At 43.8% G+C, this 21,326-nt stretch overlaps 1 protein-coding gene across 4 annotated transcripts in view; it reads right to left on the bottom strand.

Moving 5' to 3' along the window:
- Window positions 1-21,326, bottom strand: part of FNDC3A (fibronectin type III domain containing 3A) — a 491,075-nt gene that overhangs the window by 230,086 nt on the left and 239,663 nt on the right. For all 4 annotated transcript variants that reach the window (XM_082246110.1, XM_082246111.1, XM_082246114.1 and 1 more), the window contains one exon: window positions 7,243-7,318. In XM_082246110.1, coding sequence (XP_082102236.1) covers window positions 7,243-7,318 — 76 coding nt within the window. The remainder of the gene's footprint in view (window positions 1-7,242; window positions 7,319-21,326) is intronic.

The following is a 21,326-nucleotide window of genomic DNA, read 5'->3' as shown; positions in this document are numbered from 1 at the left end:
TCAGGAAAAGAATCTCCCAATTTCAGCCACACTCAGGGTTTTTACCAGACAGATAAAATGAAAGTGCTATCCAAGCTCCCTTTATTGGAAGCAGTGCAGTTAAAATCTGCCACCTCCTCTTCATATAAAAATGGTTTATTACTCTTTCAGGCTTTAATTACAAGTGACTCATCCTGATTTGCATGAGGATTTTTCTCCCTCTAGACGTATGGCAATTTCCTTTCAGTCAAACCATCTATAACACGGCTTTCCTTGTGATGTCAAGAAGCATTTAATGGCTCTTAGCAGAGGCTTGGGACTGTGCCCTGAATGAGTCATCTCCATTCACGAACTGGAGCACACAGATTTTCATGAATGGATTATTCAGCGACAAATGGCATTCATTCATGCTACCCGGACTCAACTCACCGTATAATGGAGCTGATGTTTCTATTTCAGTATCGCCTGAATAAAAGGGGGGAAAGGTTTCACATTTCTCTGACAGTGCAGATTTAGAATTCTATTTCTTCATACTGGTTACACACATGCTCACAGATTTAATGGCTGCTATATACACATTGCAAAAGTGCACTAGTGAAAGGCAGTCTGCCAGGTCTCCTTCACCAAAAAAAAAAAAAAATGGTTTCATCTGCTTTATAATCCCCAAACTAAATCTATATGCCAGGAAGACACACAATCCCACCCCTGGAGACCCACAATCCAACCCCTGGAGACCAACAATCCAGTGGATTGCTGAATAGTGAGATGCTTGTGTGGTACACAGATGTTAATGTATACCTAAAGCCAAACTTTTTTTTTTTTTTTTATAGCTGTGGACAGAGTGGAGATGGATCAGAAAACCTATTGTGTTTTTATTGGTGTCTGTGTCCCAATTAGTGAAGAAATGTCATAAAGCACACCAGGGATTCCTCGAGAGGGTCCACAGCTTTATTCTGTGGTCACATAATAGATATGTAGCAACGTTTCAGGGCCACACAGGGCCCCTTCATCAGGCAGGGATGAAGGGGCCCTGCGTGGCTCCAAAACATTGCTACATATCTATTATGTGACCACAGAATAAAGCTTTGGACCTTTTTGAGGAATCCTTCGTGCGCTGATGACATTTCTTCACTTTGAGTATTCACGGTTTCCAACCTAGGGTTATTACAGCACCCAACATCACTGAACTGCCAGTTATCTTGAATGCGTGCATGGGGAATATTGAGTTTCGATGTGTCCCCTTTAGGGGGATTCATCCTCTCGATTTGTCTTGTTTATCTTTATCATTTAAAGCAAAAATTTAGGACTGAGAATGGGATCATATTTAACACAGAGAAACCCGCATTTCTTTAAAATTTGCAAGCCGGTGACAAAAAAAACTGTCAGATTTAAATCTCAGGTCTGATGGGCAGCCAGAAAAGGCGACACATTCTATATAGCATACTTAACAAAAAGCGTAATTCAAAGAAAACCATTCAAGCTAAATACAAAGTAAAAGCAGAGTTTTTGTAAATCTATATTAGACAGTCATTAAAAGGCTCCTAATGCAGCCATCATAAAAAGCCAGTTTGTAAAACAGTCTGTAGAACGATTTAAGCAAATACACAATCAGATTCAGTTTTTTTTTTACATCCCACAAACTGTATTCATATTCCATAATTCTTACTGTGAGGGAATTGCCTTAATAAAAAGGAGGTTACTCTGATGCATGGCAAGATGTCAAATCAGCTAAGCCTCGTTCACACGGGCTTACATAAGCATATGCCCGTGCAAAGAGTGTTTGTCCACACAGGGATACACAGGTGATCTGTGGATCCCACCTTGTTAATGTCATTGGGGATGCAGAGGGTGCATGAACACTGCTTCCAATTTGACATCCATGCAGGTGTGGGTGTCAAATTCACACTTGTCTGAGTTCAGAGACCCGCACCCACACAGCTGTTAAATTGGGAGCAGTAGCTGTGTTCATGCAGTTGATACATCCCAATTGAAACGAATAGCACTGCCTGCACGAGAATGCATAGAACACTTGTGCATCCCCATGTGGGCAAACAGCCCTACATGGGCATATGCTTATGTACGCCCATGTGAACGAGGCCTTAGACACCACACAAGCCTACATTACCAGTTCCAGAAGGCAGATGGGCCACATTAACCCTAACAAGAGAGACATTCATAATAACTATATCATATTTGGTGTCTCACAAATCCTAACATTATTCTGTGCAATATACTGGTGGTCTGACTGAATGGAAATATTATTTTGTTTGGAATAGTTGTGTGCCAGCTAAAGCATAATTTAATACTCTCCAGCCCTGTCAGTACAGACCTCAGACCCTTTTATTGGCATTATTAATAATTAAGCCCTCTCCAAGGACTAGAAATGATGGCTATGTTTGCAGCTCAGGGGCTCTCATCCACCACTGAAACTATGAAGAAATGCTAAGGGTTATTTATGAGATCCAGTAACTATGAAAAAATTAGATTGGACTTACCCTGTATGGAATCAGACACCTCAAACTTTTCTAAGTATTAACCAAAGTTGTTTTACTGTTGCTTATTGCCATTTTTTGCTCTCAATCTGCTGGTCCTAAGATTGTTGTTCCAGAGCAGAAAAATCTCTGCACAGGTTAGGGTCTGTGCAGCACAGGTTTTTATGATAAGTCCCCCTACAGGGTTTTACACTGTCCTGAATTTTAATAGACAGACCATTCAAGCAGAGAAACATCCTTCCTAGTTTAAATATACGTATTGGCATTTTTAATATATTTAAAATGGCTTATGTTGAAGAACAAAGTGGACCATATGAAGGTGGATGACAGACAAAACCTATGTCTCTTTTTTTTTTTTATGCCCTAAATCTCTATACAGCTTCATCTGCTTAACATATGCATTATAAAGTGAATGTGTTTATTATTAGCTCATTATTAGCACGATTAGCTCATTGACTAACATGGTGCCTAATATATGCGTGTAATGGAAAAGAGAAAAATATATACATTAATTGTTATATAGTAATTTAAAGCCTAAGTTTAGTCAAAAACATTAAAGAAAAAAAAAACATAAGGGATGGTACTTACAATCAATGCAAAGTGTCCCTTGCGTTGATTGCAACAGAATGCATTGATTTGCAAATCTCTTAAACATACATTTTATTCAAAATAGAAAACATATCAAATGTTTAAATTGAGAAAATGTATCATTTAAGGCCCCGTTCACACAGGGGCGATCCGACTTCGGGGGGCGACCTCCGAGGTCGCGGTGCGAGCAGCGCGCCGCTACCTCGAAGAGGCCGCCACAGACTTCATAACATTGAAGTCTATGGCGGTCGCCTCCGGGTCGCCCCAAAGAAGCTCCGGACCCTTTTTCTAAGTCGGAGCGACTTGTGTGGCTCCTATTAGAACGGGTCCGCAGCTTCCCTATGGAAGGCGACCTGTGAGGCGACCAGGTCGCCTCACAGGTCGCCTTAGTGTGAACGGGGACTTAATGTACCTTTAGAAATAAGATATTTTTTTAAATTGATGGCAGCAAAACATCTCAAAAAAAGCTGCGACAGGGCCACGTTTACCACGATTTAGCATACTTTTTTTTTTTTTTAAAATAGATTTATTGAAAATGGATATGATACGTTCCAACATATATAAAGTAGTCAGTATCATGGAAGACATATCTAAAAAAATGTTTTAGGTTGAAAATTATAATGGTACATATCTGTAAAAGATTGTGGTAAAGGCAAATGTTAAGGGTATGCATCTTGTAGTGCATATGTTAAGAAACTTTGATTTACACAATGTCAAATAACAGCTGGAATAGGAACCGCATTCCCTATTTAACAACAGTCTGTAAACAACTGGGATCTTTTGGAAGAGGAATGTTGTTTCATTCTTGCCTGATCTAGAATTAAAACTGCTTAAATCCCGGTTCACATATGTGTGCGATGCGGGAACGCTGCGAATATGCAGCGTGATCCTGCATCGCATCCGTACCCCTGGCAGTTCACACTGCCATATGCGATACGCAGGGGGTGTCAATTAAAAGTTAACGACAGCCAAAGTTGCGATCGCATAACGCAGTGCGATCTGCAAGTTCGCACAGAATGGGATCGCACTAGTGCAGAGATGTATAGTAACTAGAACTACTTCACTACGGTACTTAAGTACCGAAAGGCGGTATCTGTACTTTACTAGAGTAGGATTTATTTCTCCTACTTCCACTTTTACTACACTACATTTTTTCGATGATTTCAATACTTCTACTCTGATATTTTTTTTTGTGCTGCATAGTTACTCGTTACTATTATAAAAATTACCACTGCCAGAACAGTAGATGGCAGGTTTCATGAAGCTCAAAACATGTGTATTATCAGCGCATACGAAAATAAAAGCTACTGTATGTATAAATAAAAGCTGCATTTGAAATAATAAAAAACAATATGATGTTCAAACTTTTGACTTCTTTCTTTAATAACTACATAACACAGTACTTGTACTTTTACTTGCAGTACTTGAGTAGCAAAATTTAAAAAAAAAACTACTTGCAATACTGAAGTACAAAAAATGTTGAATACTTTAGTACTTCTACTCAACTCACTTTTTGATTGAGCACTTCCACTTCTACTAAAGTCAATTTTTGATCGAGTACTTTATACAACTCTGCACTAGTGTGAACCACGTTTCGCCACATCGTGAAGGTGATGAGGACCGAGGGAGCACCCCAGATCCCTTCTATCTTTAATATGCTCTAATATTATAATGCTTGAGTTGGCCTGAGTGAGCAACCTGAGGTGGATTCCCGTGATTGCAACATTGATTTAAACTGCGCATTTGGCCCTAACCATGAAGATGGGGGGCAATATTATGGGGTGAGTTGCCTAGCTAAGGGGTGTGGAATCACGGAGGTGGTGGACTTTGCGGTGACCCATTATTCAGCACGGGACTCATCATCTGACCACCAACTATGATTATAAATTTTTTTTTTTTTTTAGAATCACAGTGGATTGAATGTGGACTGTTTGCTGGCACTGTTTATCTTTGTGCACAATCTACCAATCCCCATTTATTGTTATGTTGCAGGGATTTTGAATTTATTGATTTATTTATTCACTCACATAGTGTTTGGATGTAATGCACGGCTAGTTGGAATAGATTTTCACTATATGGTATTATTTTGGTAAAATGTTTGCCAACATCTCCCAGCATCCTGTTTAAAATAGAAGAAAGGAACTGTTCCATGCATGGCCTCATTAAACATGAGAAAGAATCGCAAGAAAATCCTAACTCCGCTCAAACACTGATGCTCTGCTTCTATTTGATGTGTTTTCCTAGCAGATGTGCCTATGAAAACCAATGTGGTTCATGCAACATTCAGGTCTAATCTAAACAACTCCCAGTTTGACTACTGCCAAAATGTGTATGGAGCCCGTCGCATCTATTCACACTCATACAGTAGTAGTGGACACCTTGCAAGTGTTACAAAAATGCCTGCCTAGAACCCTTATTTGAAGCCCATAAAGGCTTATCCCAACAGATGAAAATGTATAGTTATTTTTACACATAAATATAAAACTCAGAGTTCAGCTATGACTAACACCCTGTCAGTGGATAAATATAAATCAGTGTCCTTGAAGCATAAACTCCTTATTAAAAACAGCTACTGAGGCATAAAGAAACAAGTCTCTGAACATACTTCCAGTTTATGCTTTAAAGAACCAACATTCACTCAATACTGTATCTACAGTATTGGGCATCATGCACTCCTACTACAATGGACAAATGTACTTTGCCCGATTTTTTGCAGGCAAAAGCTGGCAGCTCTGTACAATAGGTCTTCAAGGCTGGAGTAGCATATTGTAAAATGTCGAGCCGAGATGCTGAATTGTTTAGGTGAAATAAACGAACAAGGACAGATCCCTGGTGTTCCTGCTAGTCCCTCTGCTAGTCCCTCTGCTTTCCTATTAAATTTTGACCACACTAAGCAAGAGAGCACAGCGTGGTCAGTTCTCTAGCTATGCTGGGAAATTAGTGTGCTCTCCTCCAATAATCAGACTTGTTCTGACACACCCCTGCTGCACAGCCATTCAATCGGAAGCTCAGTGCTGCTGCTTTTCCTCCCCCCAGCTCTTATGCAGCTGAGAACAGAGAGAATGTAATCATTTATTTTTTTTATTTTTTTTTTTATATCTATACAAAAATGTTTTGCCTTTCATCTCTATTTTAAATTGAATGAAAAAGAAAAAAGGAATTCCCCTGGTGGTGGGACTTTGAAGGCACTTTAAAAATTGGAAAAACATACCTATAATAACAATGAAACTTTATTAAATAAATATAAATATGACAATTGTAAAATCAGCAAGCAAGTCTTTGTACTCCTCACCTGGTTGCTGCCACACATGCTTGAAACCATCTGAGCCAAAATACGTATATCTTGATCTCATCAGACCACAGGACATGGTTCTGGTAATCCATGTCCTTAGTCTGCTTGTCTTCAGCAAACTGTGGGCTTTCTTGTGCATCATCTTTAGAAGAGGCTTCCTTCTGGGATGACAGCCATGCAGACCAATCTGATGCAGTGTGCAGCGTACGGTCTGAGCACTGACAGGCTGACCCCCCACCCCTTCAACTCTGCAGCAATGCTGGCAGCACTCATATGTCTATTTCCCAAAGACAACCTCTGGATAGGACGCTGAGCTCATGCACTCAACTTCTTTGGTCGACCATGGTGAAGCCTGTACTGAATGGAACACGTCCTGTTTAACCGCTGTATGTTCTTGTTCTTAGTTTCAGAGTCTTGGCAATCATCTTATAGCCTAGGCCATCTTTATGTAGAGCAACAATTCTTTTTTTCCCATGCCATGAGGTGCCATTTTGAACTTCCAGTGACCAGTATGAGCGAATGAGAGCGATAACACCAAATTTAACACACCTGCTCCCCTTTCACACCTGAGACCTTGTAACACTAACAGGTCACATGACAGCGGGGAGGAAAAATAGCTAATTAGGCCCAAATTGGACATTTTCACAGATAAAGATGCATGGGGCTCTGACACCTCCCTCTCTGCACACAGAGCGGAGAGGAAGAGGTCACCTTCCTGCTCAGCGGGGATCTGTGTTTATGATCCCCTGCTGAGCAGCACGGATCCACCTATGGAGGCGGACCGTGTGAAAGAGCCCAAAGCCACAATCTGCCTAAAATAATCACCCAGGAGCAGTAACTTTTTTTTTTGTTTTTTTAATTGGGTGGACCAATGCTTAAAATCAAGCTTACCTGTAATGCACTGAAACTGTCCATCTTCTCTTCTTATTGTAAAAGCTTCTCCTGGGTTCACTTGTACCAGAATAACCTAAGTAAGGCAAGGAAACAGAAATAAGTTTTCATTTCCTGGTTTTGCACAAAAAGCACATACATCTCAGATATCTATAATAATATAAAGCCCACAATGACTACTTATGAAACGTGAAATGGCAATAGTACACAAATGAATATATTAATCTCTATAGATGTATTATAACTGCAGCGCAGCCCTCACCTATGTTTTTTCATTATAAGGGCTCTTTCACACGGGCGTTCCGTATGTCCGTTTTTCATCCCATCCGTTTGCGGATGAAAAACGGACATAATGTATCTCTATGTAAATACGGATGTCATCGGATGATCATCCTCTGACATCCGTTTTTTGTCAGTTCAGTTCAGTTCAGTTCAGTTTTTTTGAACGGAGGAGAACCCTATTTTTTCTTCCTTTCAAAAAACGGAACTGAAGCAAAAACGGATGTCAGTGGTGTCATCCGCAGACATCCGTTTTTACATAGACATGCATTATGTCAGTTTTTCATCCGCAAACGGATGGGATGAAAAACGGACATACGGACCGGATGACACAAGTGTCATACGTGTCCGTTACAAAAAAAAAAAAAAAAGGACCTGATCGGGCAAAAAAAAAAAGGAACGCCAGTGTGAAAGAGCCCTTACAGTTTTCATTATTGTTGCAGGTCAGCATTGTTGAACTTCTGATGTGTATCATACAACATACTGTCTGGACACTGGATGCTGTACACAATTTTGGATGCTATAGACCAGTGGTCCTCAACCCTGGCCTACAGGGCCCACTAACAGGCCAGATTTTAGGTATTAACTTGGGGAGATGCAGACTAGAGTACTGCAATCACTGAGCAGCAAATTATATCACCTGGGATGTATTTCAGTTATCTTGAAAATCTGGCCCGTTAGTGGGCCCTGAGGGCCAGGGTTGAGGACCACTGCTATAGACAATGAATTGCTGTGCACTGTATATTTCTGCAGCACAACCGTAGTATGAATAGTGGCATATCACATACTTTGGGTCACTGCAATCTGTATTGTACATACCCCAAACTGCTGCACTCTGAGCACTGTACTATACAATATATTCCTCAGACCACTAAACACTCCACATTGCTTTTATTTTTTTTATCTTGAAAGGTTTGATCTTGTTCAATGAACGCGCACAGTTTTGCTAGTTTGAATCTAATACGGCAGCACAACTTCAGAAACCTGATGTTCCCAAAATCCAGAAAACCCCAGCACTTTTAGCAGTAAAGCTGTAGGCTTTTCATTATTTAAGGCAACGTTTCTCAACTCCGGTCCTCAGGGCACACTAACAGGCCAGGTTTGCAAGAAAACTGAAATACATCACAGGTGATCTCATATGCTGCTCAGTGATTGCAGTATTCTAGTCTGCATCTCCCCAAGGCAATACTTAAAATCTGGCCTGTTAGTGTGCCTTGAGGACCGGAGTTGAGAAACACTGATTTAAGGGATCTTATCAGTAAAATAGAGTCCTATCATTAAAATTCACATCTCACATGAATCAACAGGGAATGCCTCAGTATTTAATAAGCAAAAATCAGATCCCATCATGTCATGCAACCAATCATTAGAGATGGCACAGCTTACATTTCTAATATGCCTTCAAAAATACCTAGTAATCCTGTCCGGAAGGTCCTTTTGTTCAGTCACCTCCTTGGGGGTGAGAATGCCTTTTCCTCGTCTCCTAACCCTAGGTTCACAACTATGCGTTTTTTAGTGAGTTTTGCAGTTTGTAGAAATGCACTACAGTCCATTTTACATAATTTCCTATGGTACACGTTCACATGTATGTTTTTTTCACCCGGTGCGTTTTGCATGCAATAGACTTCAATGGAAGTGTTGCGTTTTTGATGCGTTTTTACATGAGGTTTGATTTTTGTTTTTGGTGTGGGGTGTTCCTCAAAATCCATACCAGACCGAAGGGCCTATTGTGGATGGGGGGGGGGGGGGGACCTTCAGCTGTCAGTGGGGAACCCTGCTGACAGCTGACGACTCATCCATTGTTAAGGATGCAGTGCCCGGCTTCCCGGCCCACTCATTAACCATTCAGTTTGCTAAAGAAAAAAAAAAAAACACATGAAAACTGCATTCAAAAATGCATAAATAAAATGCAGGTTTAAAAATGCACCAGAAAAAATGTTGCAAAAATGTGAACCTAGGGCAACACAGGACTTGACAAATTGGTTTTGAATCTAGGAGCCAGCTAAAAAGGTTAGGAGCCAGTTTGTTCGCGGTTAGATGTAACATGTGTATCGCAATCAACATTTTCATGCGTAGGCACCCAACGCGTGCGTTTACAAGCTTTTATGTGCATATATGTGGGGGCAGGAAACCTCAAAAAGTTTAGGTGCTTGGGTGTAACTGATTTTCTGGAGACAAGTTCTCTTTAATGAGACATGCAGAGTCTAAGGCCTGGTTCACACCTATGCAGGTTGCAGTTGATGCATATTCAAGGTGCATTTTGCGTTTTTCAATACAGGTTTTTTGATCCATTGATGTCTATGAAACTAAAAACACAACCTGCTGGCCCTTTCCGTAAAAGGCACAGGTGTGAACGTGACCCATAGGAAACCATATTAGATGGACTGTAGTGGGTTTCTGCAAAACTGAAAACACACAAAAAAATGCATAGGTGTGAACCAGGTCTAAAAGACCCTGCATGTCTCCCCTGTGCTCCACTGAATGTAATGCAGTGCAGACCGCCCTGTCCTAACAGTTCACCTGCATTGTCATTCTGTCACAAGCTCTCCTAATACAGACTGCAATGCACTGTTGCCACCAAACCCATCCTAAAAATTTAAATGCAGTAGTTGCTACAAAAAAAAGTGAAATTCAGATTTTAATATTTAAAAAAAACAAAACAAAAACAACATTCCAGTTGGATATGATGCTCAGTGCTTTAGGGTTCTTTACACTGGTATGCACAGGTCAGTAAAAACAGACCATCAAGCCATGGTTTTACTGCACATTAGAATTCCAACATTGTAACCTGACGGGGCTATATACATGCCACAGCCGCTAGCCGCTATAATTTTAACTCAGGCTGTATAATTTTAAAGGGGCCGCCTGTCAAACTCCCCTATTGAGATCAATAGGGCCACACCACAACTGGCCTTTACTCATAGATGTGGCGTGGTCCCGCAATGTAAAATTGCCGTTTGGCAATTAAAGTGAAACTGAAGGCAGAGATACTCACCTTTCCAACAGTTCCTCAGGCCTCTTCAATGGCTGGCGTGTGATGATGTCACTCCTGAGTATGTTCAGGAGCCAGTCATCTCAGCACACAGGGCCACTGTATGCTTAGCTGTGCATGTGCAGCTCAGCTTACATGCTGGGGATTTCTGTGATCAGGCCGGTAAGTGCAGTTTATTGCAGAAGAAATGTAGCATGTCTCTTCTGCAATAAAAAGCCTTCCTGCTCACAGTGAGTTAAAGAAGGACTTTAGTTCCACTTTAGGCCTCATGCACACAGGACATTTTCGAAACTTTACTAATAGCCTTTTCTCCTGGCAGCAGTGTTTTGACAGAACGTGCTTGGGCGTTTATTCATTTAATTGGCCAGAATAAGAATTTATTCTGTCTGATAAATTGAATTACGTTCAAGCACTAAACACGCCAATCGTTAACAAGCATTTAGACGTGATAACACGAGCTTACAAGTGTCAACGTTTTTTTCTGCCAAAACGCTGCTGCTCCTGGTAGCACTGGCAGTGGTTTTCTGCCTCTAAAATCCTCAGCCACTAAATGCTGCTAAAAGCCTATGTGTGCATGGACACATAGGCTAACATGCATTGGTGTTTAGAGGCAGGAAAAACAAACGTCTGATGCCCTTAGAAGCAGCTACAAACACGTCCAGTCTTCATGAGGTCCTAAACGAAAAAAGTAAAAAAACTAATTAAAAAAAAGAAGGCGTGATCCCTTCGGACCGTGCACTCTGGGGACTCATCCCCTTGGGGGGTGGTGGGCCTGGATGTCAACCTTTCCTTCTTACCCAGCCGCTATTGCTCTCTCTCCCCGCCCCCGTCTCCTCCTTGATACTTCTCTTTGCTTTTCTCTGCTCTTAGGATCCTTCTTTTCTGTCTTGTCTCTTCCTTATTTTCCCTTTTCTTTTCTTTTTTCTATCAGTGCATTGATAGCAGGATGTCGCATTCCGTAGTCAGGTACGCTGGATTGAGGGTGGGGGTTGGGGGCTGCCTCCCCCCGAGGGCGCAGAGTGTTCCCGTAGGGGCGCCCGGGGGGGGGGGGGGGGGGGCGGTCCATCTGCTCCCTAGTGTTATGAAGCGGGAGCTTGGTACCTACTTTAACTCAAGAGGTGGCAGTAGTGCTTTCTGAGCGCCTGCCAGCTACTGTCTGAAAGAGCCCATAGAAAATGAAATGTCATCCAAACAGGCTTTGTGTGTATTGCGGCAGGGCGGCCTTTTAGCGCGAAATCACATACCTGTACATGATTTTTTCTTCCGGGACTGGGTGTGCACGTGTGCCGCCGTCGACCTGCTCCCTCTGTGATTAGACACAGCGGGAGCCAATTAGCAGGTCCGCAGGGACCCACCGATCATTCCTGAAGCAGACAGAATGGCGGTCCCCCTACGTAAACAGGGCAGATTGCCGTTCTTTGACAGGAGAACACCGATATCTGTCTTTTTATGGTACAAGCACACACCCCCAACAGTTAGAAAGCACTCCATAGGGAAACATTTACCATTTGATTGCCCCTGTTAACCCCTTCCCTGCCAGTGACATATTTTTGGCAATGATTACTGTATTAGTGACACTGGTCCCCAAAAAAGTGTCAAAAGTGTCACTTTGTGTCCAATTTGTCCGGCGCAATGTCGCAGTCCCACTATAAGACACTGATCGCCGCCATTACTAGTAAAAAAAAAAAAAAAATAATAACAATTCCATAACAATATCCCATAGTTTGTAGACGCTATAACTTTTGTGCAAACCAATCAATATACGCTTATTGGTATTTTTATTTCTCCAAAAATGTGTATCAGAATACATATTGGCCTAAATTGATGAAGAAATTAGATTTTTTACAAAGAGGATTACATAACATAACATTTATTTCAGCTGTAGCAGGAAGGGGGGCTGACACAGAGCTGACAGGGGGGGGGGGGGAGGACAGACGAGGTCACAGGAGAGCAGAGAGAAGATTAAAAATAATGTCCTGACGCCTGGGCCACAATGCAGTAGGAGTCTTATCTGGGTTTGGTCTTCCAATGTGCCCCCCCTGCAAGGTGTGCTAAGAGGTCGGGCTGGCAGGTAATTAGAGCTGCAGCTTTGCAACCTGCTGGAGCGGGATACAAAGCTTACATTTGTCGGGTGAATTGGTGTGGGGCTGCGACAAGCAGTCACTGATGGTGTGGAGGGCTTCCCTTGTCTGCTGTCACTGCCTGCCCACCTCCAACACCTTCTTCCCAGTTTGACAGCTCGGCTGCAGTTGAAGGTGTTGTGGGCTTGATCTGGCGCCCTTTCCTTACTGATGGGGAGTGTGGGGCAGCTGACTGAAACAGCTTCAGTTCTTTTTACACACTCTCCCCCACAAAGAAGGAAACACAGTTTTGTCTTCAGTTTTTGCATTCTACTCTGCCCTGCCACAGCCACACAGCCTAAGGTAGCATGAGAATTCCCCAGTCACTGGATCTCCTATTGCCCTCCACCTTGCTGCACTGTCTTTGCCTAGTGCTGACCATCACATGCATATATGGCAAGGTGACGGACAGCCTGTGATGCCACCTTTCTGCCTTGGGTCTGTGCCCTGCTGGGGACGGCCCACGTCTTCCGCTTTGTTGCGTAAAATGCCCCTGCGCCCCTCGCTATGCATTTCAGGCTCCGATTGCCCATCTGCAGGCCTAGGACTGGCATAGCTGCTGCGGCAGGGTAGAGGGGAGGGAGGAGAACATCTGTTCTCCTCCCCATCTTGTTCCTGACCTGGAAGCAACGTGTATGACAACACTTCCAGATCCCTGTTGAAAGCTTTTCCGGCCAGCATTCAGTGCAGCACAGGGGATACATGCACATATACGTACATAAACGCATGCGTTGGGGCACCTACGCATGAAAACATCAACTGCAATACACATTTGTCAGGCCCTGTGCTACCCCATTGTAAGTCTATGGGTGACATCGCCCAGGGCTCTGCAGGCGTTGTCACTGCCGCTCCTCTACACTGAATGCAGCGCTGGAACCAGATCGTGTGACCAGACCAGAGCGGCTTCAGAATAGATAAGTATACACAGCTTTCCTTTCACAGGGTTGATAGAATAGTTTTAGAATGGGGGTGGGAGTTAGTTTAGCCTTAGTTTGAATTGACTGAAATTACACTTTAGGTCAGATGCAAATTTCAACTTTTCTTGTAGAAGTCAAGCTTTGCCACGCTCACTCCCGCTTCCCAAGTGTCCATACTGTCCCTTTGTGGTGGCAAGTCACTCACCTACTAAAAGGGAGCTTTTGGGTAGGGCTAGCTAAACTTTCCTAGGAAAAATGTCACACAAATATTCACAAATTTAGTTGTCTGTATCTCAGAATCTACTCTTAATATGCAATGTTCAATGCTTATGCACTTTCATTGCATGCTTTGGCTAAATTACCTAGATCTGTAAGCATTGAAAAAAAAAAAACGGTGATAAATGATATAGAATCCCATAAAATACAGATTTCAGTTAGGCACAGAAGGGAATATTTCCTGAAGAAAATAAATAAGCCTCATTACACAAAACCGAAAAAAAACAACCTTCGATGTGGAGTATTTTTTTTTAGCTACATGTGCCTCCAGAACTTTGATTTGAATGGAAGCAAAGTCAGCGAACGGCTCAATGTGATGAATGTCAATTAGAAGCCAAGTTTGCTCCATGCTTTTGTCCAAGATGCACAATGCAAGCTGATAAAGGGATTACATAAAGGCTTTCAGAATGAGAAAAATAATTGGTAAACAGCTGTTCGGCAAGCATGGAAAGCACGGTTATGTCTCCGTACTGAATTGTGACTATGAAAATGAAAATAAACATGTTCTCTATGTTTTCTGATTAGTCTAGCAACCCACATAGTAAAGAGTTCAGCATCTGTCTTATCCTTTAAGTGGCCCTTCAAACTCCTTCAAGAGTTGACATTTTTGTTTAAGCGTAAAGTACCTTTTCTGCAGGACTCAGACCTACATTTTTGGCTCTCACCAAGGTGAGGGTAAGGACCCCCTAATCCTCCTGGGATACAAATATCAAATATCCCAGGAGGCTTCATTGCAATAACTACTCCACTGCGCATGACCTGGGGGATCTCAATCACGCTGCGCATGCACCACATGATCTGGGGTTGGCTGCAAGAACCAGGAAGTGACAGGCCACCCCCTAATGACATCAAATGAGAAGATAGTGGCATGGGATTCGATGTGTCTGCTTACACCAGTTAATGTTGGATTTTCTGGGTGTGCAGCTAATGTTGGATTTTCTGGGTGTGCGATGTCCCAGAAGAGGGAGGGGGTGGACTTTGTAAAGGAGTAGTGAAGTTCCCCTTTAAGAAGCAACCATATTTAAAGCTGAGCTCCACCCAAAAGGGTAAGTTTTGTTGTTTACACTGTCCCCCACTCCACTGCCATATTTGGAACCTTTATTTGGGGGGAGCGGGTACCTGGTTTTGACAGGTACCTGCGCTCCCACTTCTGGCTCAGATTGTGGGGGCGATCTGAGACGGAAGTCCGCCCCCCTTCTTTCCCCGGAAGTCTTCTGGGACACATCACAGGTCACAGAAGACTGGGGGACCAATAACAAAACGCAGCACGGCTTGCACATGCGCAGTTGGAAGATGGTGGTTAGGCTGCAAGGCTTAGCTGCCGGTTTCCCTTAGGCCCCTTTCTCACACGGATCTGGTCGGCAGACTCTGCTAGCTCAGCAGGGATCGCTCCGTTGATCCCCGCTGAGTAGGCAGATGACAGGTCCATCTCTGCTCACTGTGCAGAGATGGACCTGTCAGAGTCCCGCTCTCCTCTATGAGGATATTGGATGAAAACTGACAGCATGTACGTTTTCATACAATCCAACCCCCTGGACGGATGGCGAACGTATCGCCATCTGTCTGTTTTATGCAGATCTTGACGGATCGGATGACAGACGGGCGTCAGCGGACACATCTCTGCCGACATCCGCCTCTTCAGAGACGAGAATGGGTGGCCGGATCAAATCCCCCTAAAAAATGAACAGGTGGACCTGATCAGTCCAATTGTGTGAAGGGGCCTTAGTCAAGATGCCGTTGCCTGCAGCCAAAGCTGAATGAAGAATTGGTTGAGGACACCGCTGGATCCTTGGACAGGTGATTTTACTTATATTAAAAGTCAGCAGCTACAGTATTTGTTACGGCTAAGTTTAAATTTGAGGGGAGCCTGGAGCATCTCTTTAAAAAAAAAAAAAAATACTTTGCCACATAAATGTCAAATAAACACCTCATTCTATGTGAACACATATAATGGCCACATGTCTGTTGAGCACCATGTTCATTGACAGTTGGTTGACACAATCGTACATTTTTCTTTCCCATATGAACGGTAGACAGTACATTTATAAGCCTCACCACCTTTCACAATGAAGTCTATTAGGAAACCAAATGGCTCATTGCACAGAAAAAAAAAGGCACAATTTGATCATCCCTAAAAACATCAGGTAAAGCAATCACGCATTCATTAGAAAAGAAAACAAAAATGTACCAAACCTATGTTAACTTCCAGTAATCACCTTTATGGCAGAAGGGAGGGGGAAGGTCAGCACTAGGAGTGAGTTCTTCTCTACTGCAGAGTACAGAGCCAGCGAGCCAATGAGGAGAGCGGGGGGCTGGACCAAACACCGGCTCTATGGGTTTTTTTTTTACTCTTGATTTACTAGACTGTGCACTTTGCAAAGTTCAGTTGCACTCTGCAAGAGCAGTTTCTCCAGGGCTTAGTAAATAAGCAGAAGCTCTGCTGACTTTCATCCTCCATTCATATGCAAGCAAAAAATGGGATTTTGACTTACCGTAAAATCCTCTCTCTGATGTTCATTGACAGACACCACTCTTGGTCTTCTTAACCATTGTGTTATACTGCCCCCTACAGGAGTAGGAAACTAGGCAGAAAAAAAAAAAAGTCTGGCTACACCTATGGGCAGTCCCAGGGGGTTAACTCCCTCTCTCTGCTATAGGTACTCCGTTTTGTTACAAGCAGTGTCAGAAGAATTACAACTCCACAGATGGGAGGGTGCGGTGTCCGTCAATGAACATCAGAGAAGTAAATTTACGGTAAGTCAAAAATCCCATTTCCTCTTTCGTTCACTGATGGACACAGCTCTTGATCTTTTTAACCACTGGGATGTCCCAAAGCAGTGTTAAACATGAGGGGTGAGAACAGCGAAAAATAAATTCCCAAGGCTAACTATAGCCAACCAGGAAAATGGGAGCTCAACCAAAACAACTGGAGCTCAACTGAAAAAAACAATACACCCTCAAAGAGGACCAAATCCTCCAAACAGCAACCTGCAAAACCTTACGGCCAAAGGAGGCATCTGCAGATGCCAACACATCCACCTTATAAAAAAAAAATTTTGTGAAAGTGTGCACCGACGACCAGGTGGCCCCCTTGCAAATCTGCGTCACTGACGCCTGATGACGGAAGGCCAAGGAGGCATTGAGCGCCCAAGTAGAGTGCACCTTGGAGAGGAAAAGGAGGAACCAGACATTTAATGGGACAGGCCTGAATTACCGTCTGTCTGATCCATCTGGAAATGGTCGAAGAGGAAGCGGATAACCCTTTCCAAGGCCCATCTGTAAGCACAAATAGTGAGTCTGACTTCCTAAAAGACTTGGTAGCTGCAAGGTACACCCTAATCGCCTGGACCACATCCAAGGCATGCAAAGCAATTTCCTTTGGATGTTTTGGCCTGGGGCACAGGGAAGGCAACACAAGGTCTTCATTTAAATGAAAATCAGAGACAACCAGAGGAAGGAACGATTGTCAGGGGCCAAGAACCAACTTATAACTGTGAACCACCAAGTAAGGTGAATGACCGTGTAACACAGCCAATTTTGACACCCTGCGCGCAAAGGTGAAAGCCCCCAAAAAGGCAAACTTCTGGGACAGTGTAAACAGGGAAATCTCCTGAAGATTCTCAAAAGGAGCTTTCAAGAGGACTGGGAGCTCCAAATTGGGGTCCCAAGGTGGCTCCCTGAAGAGATGGCAACGTGGCTCCCTGAAGAGAAGCACGCACCAAGGAGTATGTGGCCAAGGGCCGTTGAAAGAAGACTGCTAAGGCCGACACCTGAATCTTGATAGTACTCAAGGCTAGTTTCTGCTCAACTCCCTATTGAAGGAAGGTCAAGATCAGAGTCACCAAAAAAAGAGCGAGGATGAACCCCAAGAGACTAAAAAACCACGCAATGTACGTCTTCCACGTACGATGGTAGATCTTCCCAGAAGTTGATTTCCTAGCTTTTAACAGCGTTGCAATCACTAACTCAGACAAACCTCTAACCATCAGCACCTGGCATTCAACAGCCAAGCCATCAAAGCCAGCAACTGTAAAGCAGGATGGAAGAATGGTCCCTGGGACAGCAGATCCTCCCTGAGAGGAAGTTTCCAAGAAACGTCAGCGACCAGCCACACCAGATTGGCAAACCAAGCCATGTGAGGCCAGTCCAGGGCCACTAAGATGACCGGAATCGCCTTGATCATGCATAGAATTCTTGGCAGAAGCTTGAGAGGAGGGAAGGTGTAAACCAGATAATATGGGGCCACCAGCGCGTCTGTGGCGTCCATCAGAGGAGCCCGAGACACCAACAGATCCACCTCGGGGAGGCCCCACCAGAGGCACAACTGATGAAACCCCTCTGGATGAAGGGACCATTCCCCTTGGTCCAATGCCTGCTGAGGTAATCTGCCTGCCAGTTTTCCAGGAATGTGTACGGCAGAGAGGGCTGAAAAGAACCGCTCTGTCCACCTTAGAAAGCCGGCTACCTCCAGAGCCGCCAGGTCACTTGTTGTGCCCCCTGGTGATTGACATAAGTCACGGCCGTGGCATTGTCCGATTGAATGCGCACTGGACATCCCTGAAGATGATCTGTCCAATGTTCCAGGCACAGTCTGACTGCTCCGAGTTCCAAGAGATTGACCAGTAGTTTGGACTCTTCCGGTGTCCAGATCCCCTGAGCAGAATTTTTGCTGAGGACGCCTCCCCAGCCGGACAGGCTGGCATCCGTGATGACCACTGTCCAATACATGGGGAGGAAGGATTTGCCCAGCCCAGGCGCCGAAGAATGAAGCCACCATATCGGGGACTCTCACTCCCCGGCTCAGCCGGATCGGATTGTCCAGAGACTGCGGATTCTTGTCCCTTTCGGCCAGAATCTCCCTTGCAAGGACCTCGTGTGGAACTATGCAGACGGAACCGCCTTGAAGGCAGACACCATCAGGCCCAGTACCCGCATGCAAATCGAGGGGGATTACAATCTGCTGGACAGCAGGAGAAGAATTACAGCCTGCAGTTTCTGAAGTTTTTCCAGGGGAAAGAGCACTCTGGCTAAGGACAAGTTCAGAGTTTGACAGATAGTCAGATAGTCAGATAGTCAGATAGTCCAGCGCAGACTTCTGAAAAATCAGAATCCAGCCAAACACCCTCAAGCTCGTATGGTGATTTCCAGGTTTTTCACTACAGCAGTAAGGGACTCTGCTCGCAGGAGGTCATCCAATTAGCCTAGTGCCGCATTCCCCCCTTGGCGTAACAATGCTAGCACCGGGGCCAACACTTTCGTGAAGACCCGAGGAGCAGAAGCGAGACCAAAGGGTAATGCCACAAACTGATAATGCTCCTCTCCCACAGCAAAGCGGAGGAAGCGCTGGAGACTGATGCATTATAATGTGAAGGTAAGCGACCTTGATGTTGATAGAGGCAAAAAAAATCCCCCTGATGCAGGAAGCCATTACCGTGCGAAGACTCCATTCTGAATTTCTGCAACCGCAAAAGCAGTTCAGCGCCTTGAGGTCCAGAATTGGACGCACCGTGCCTTCCTTACTAGGGACTATAAACCGGTTTAAGTAAAACCCCTATAAATGTTCTGAAGTCGGAACCAGGACTATCACCCATAAAGTAAAAGGTCTTTCACCGTCCCAAAAATAGCCTGTAAGCGGCCTGGGGACAGTCGCACGTTGGAAGGAAGAACCTTACCGGAGGTTAAGAACTAAACGCCATCTTGTGGCTGGACCGAATGACCTTGTGGACTCACTCGTCTTGTACCGGAGAAGTCCACGGGTCCGGGAACCCGCAAAAACGTCCCCACCACCCCAGATACGGGTGAGGGAGCACCTTCATGCTAAATGGGGCCTTGTCCACGGGTCTGGAGAAGCCCGCTCTTAACTTGCCAGACCAAGTTCGCTTGGATCCTCCACAGGAGGTCACGAAGGGCTCTGATCCCTTGTCAGTCGACCCTGAAGGACAAAAACGCATTCCCCTCCTGACGTCAGAAAAGGAGCGTCTGTGATCCCCAAACAGTTACAGACAGTCACTTCCGGTTCGAGGTGGAACACATGCCGGGACCAGCGCTGCCCGAGCGGTCACCTGCAACCAGTTCTTTTTATCTCTACGGCCTTACACACTTAGGACAAATGTGAGTGTAACTTTTTGTTTTATTTAAACGGGATTACACTATAAGATTCTTCCTTCCACATGGTTACTAAAATACCAGTCCATCTGGGGGAGATCGAGCACTAGGAGCAAGTTTGGTCCAGGGAGAGAGTTTAACCCTACATGTGAAGTAAAGAGGCATCCCACTCCACACCGGACTAGAGCGTTTTTGACCCACATTCAGTATTGCTACGGGGTCCTGGCAGTCTGGTGGAAGCATCCAAAGGGAGCGGAACTGCACAAGATTGCACTTTATTTTTGCACGGATTGGCACCGATCTGCTTAATAAGGAGCACAAAAGCACATTGCACTTTCATTGGCTACTTGCTTACAACTGGAATTTTGGGACTTTAAAAATAAGACTTTTTTATTTATTCATTTATCTATTCACTATTGATTTATATGTATACAGATTTATGTAATTAGTAATGTTTTGCACTTTATTTCATATTGAATTGGTATAATCAGCACTGTTTTGCACTTTAGTGAGGTTTATTGATTTATTTGAGGTCAATGGTGCAATACTAAATCCTATAGAATTTTTGTACAATTTGCACATTTTTTACACTTCCTTATTCATAATTTTTGCAAAAATTGCACACCAACCTTGCACTTTATATACAGTAGGGATCGAAAGTTTGGGCACCCCAGGTAAAAAGTTGTATTAATGTGCATAAAGAAGCCAAGGAAAGATGAAAAAATCTTCAAAAGGCATCAAATTACAGATCAGACATACTTATAATATGTCAACAAAAGTTAGATTTTATTTCCATCATTTACACTTTCAAAATAACCGAACACAAAAAAATGGTGTCTGCAAAAATGTGGGCACCCTGCAAAGTTAATATCTTGTACTGCCCCCTTTGGCAAGTATCACAGCTTGTAAACGCTTTTTGTAGCCAGCCAAGAGTCTCTCAATTCTTGTTTGAGGTATCTTTGCCCATTCTTCCTTACAAAAGTCTTCCAGTTCTTTGAGATTTCTGGGCTGTCTGTCACACTGCTCTTTTAAGGTCTATCCATAGATTTTCAATTATGTTGAGGTCAGGAGATTGTGAAGGCCATGGCAAAACCTTCAGTTTACGCCTGTTGATGTAATCCCCTGTGGATTTCGAGGTGTGTTTAGGATCATTATCCATTTGTAGAAGCCATCCTCTCTAACTTCAGCTTTTTCACAGATGGAATCAAGTTACCATCCAAAATTTGCTGAAATTTTATTGAATCCATTTTCCTTCTACTCCTGAGATGTTTCCTGTGCCACTGGCTGCAATACAACCCCAAAGCATGATAGGTCCACCCCCATGCTTAACAGTTGGACAGAGGTTCTTTTCATTAAATCCTGTGCCCCTTCTCCAAACGTACCTTTGCTCATTCC

The sequence above is a fragment of the Pelophylax lessonae genome (genome assembly GCF_965119305.1).
Source record: "Pelophylax lessonae genome assembly, chromosome: 2".
NCBI lineage: Eukaryota > Metazoa > Chordata > Amphibia > Anura > Ranidae > Pelophylax > Pelophylax lessonae.
Note: the sequence above shows the minus strand (reverse complement) of the source record. Positions and strands in the feature narration are given on the sequence as shown.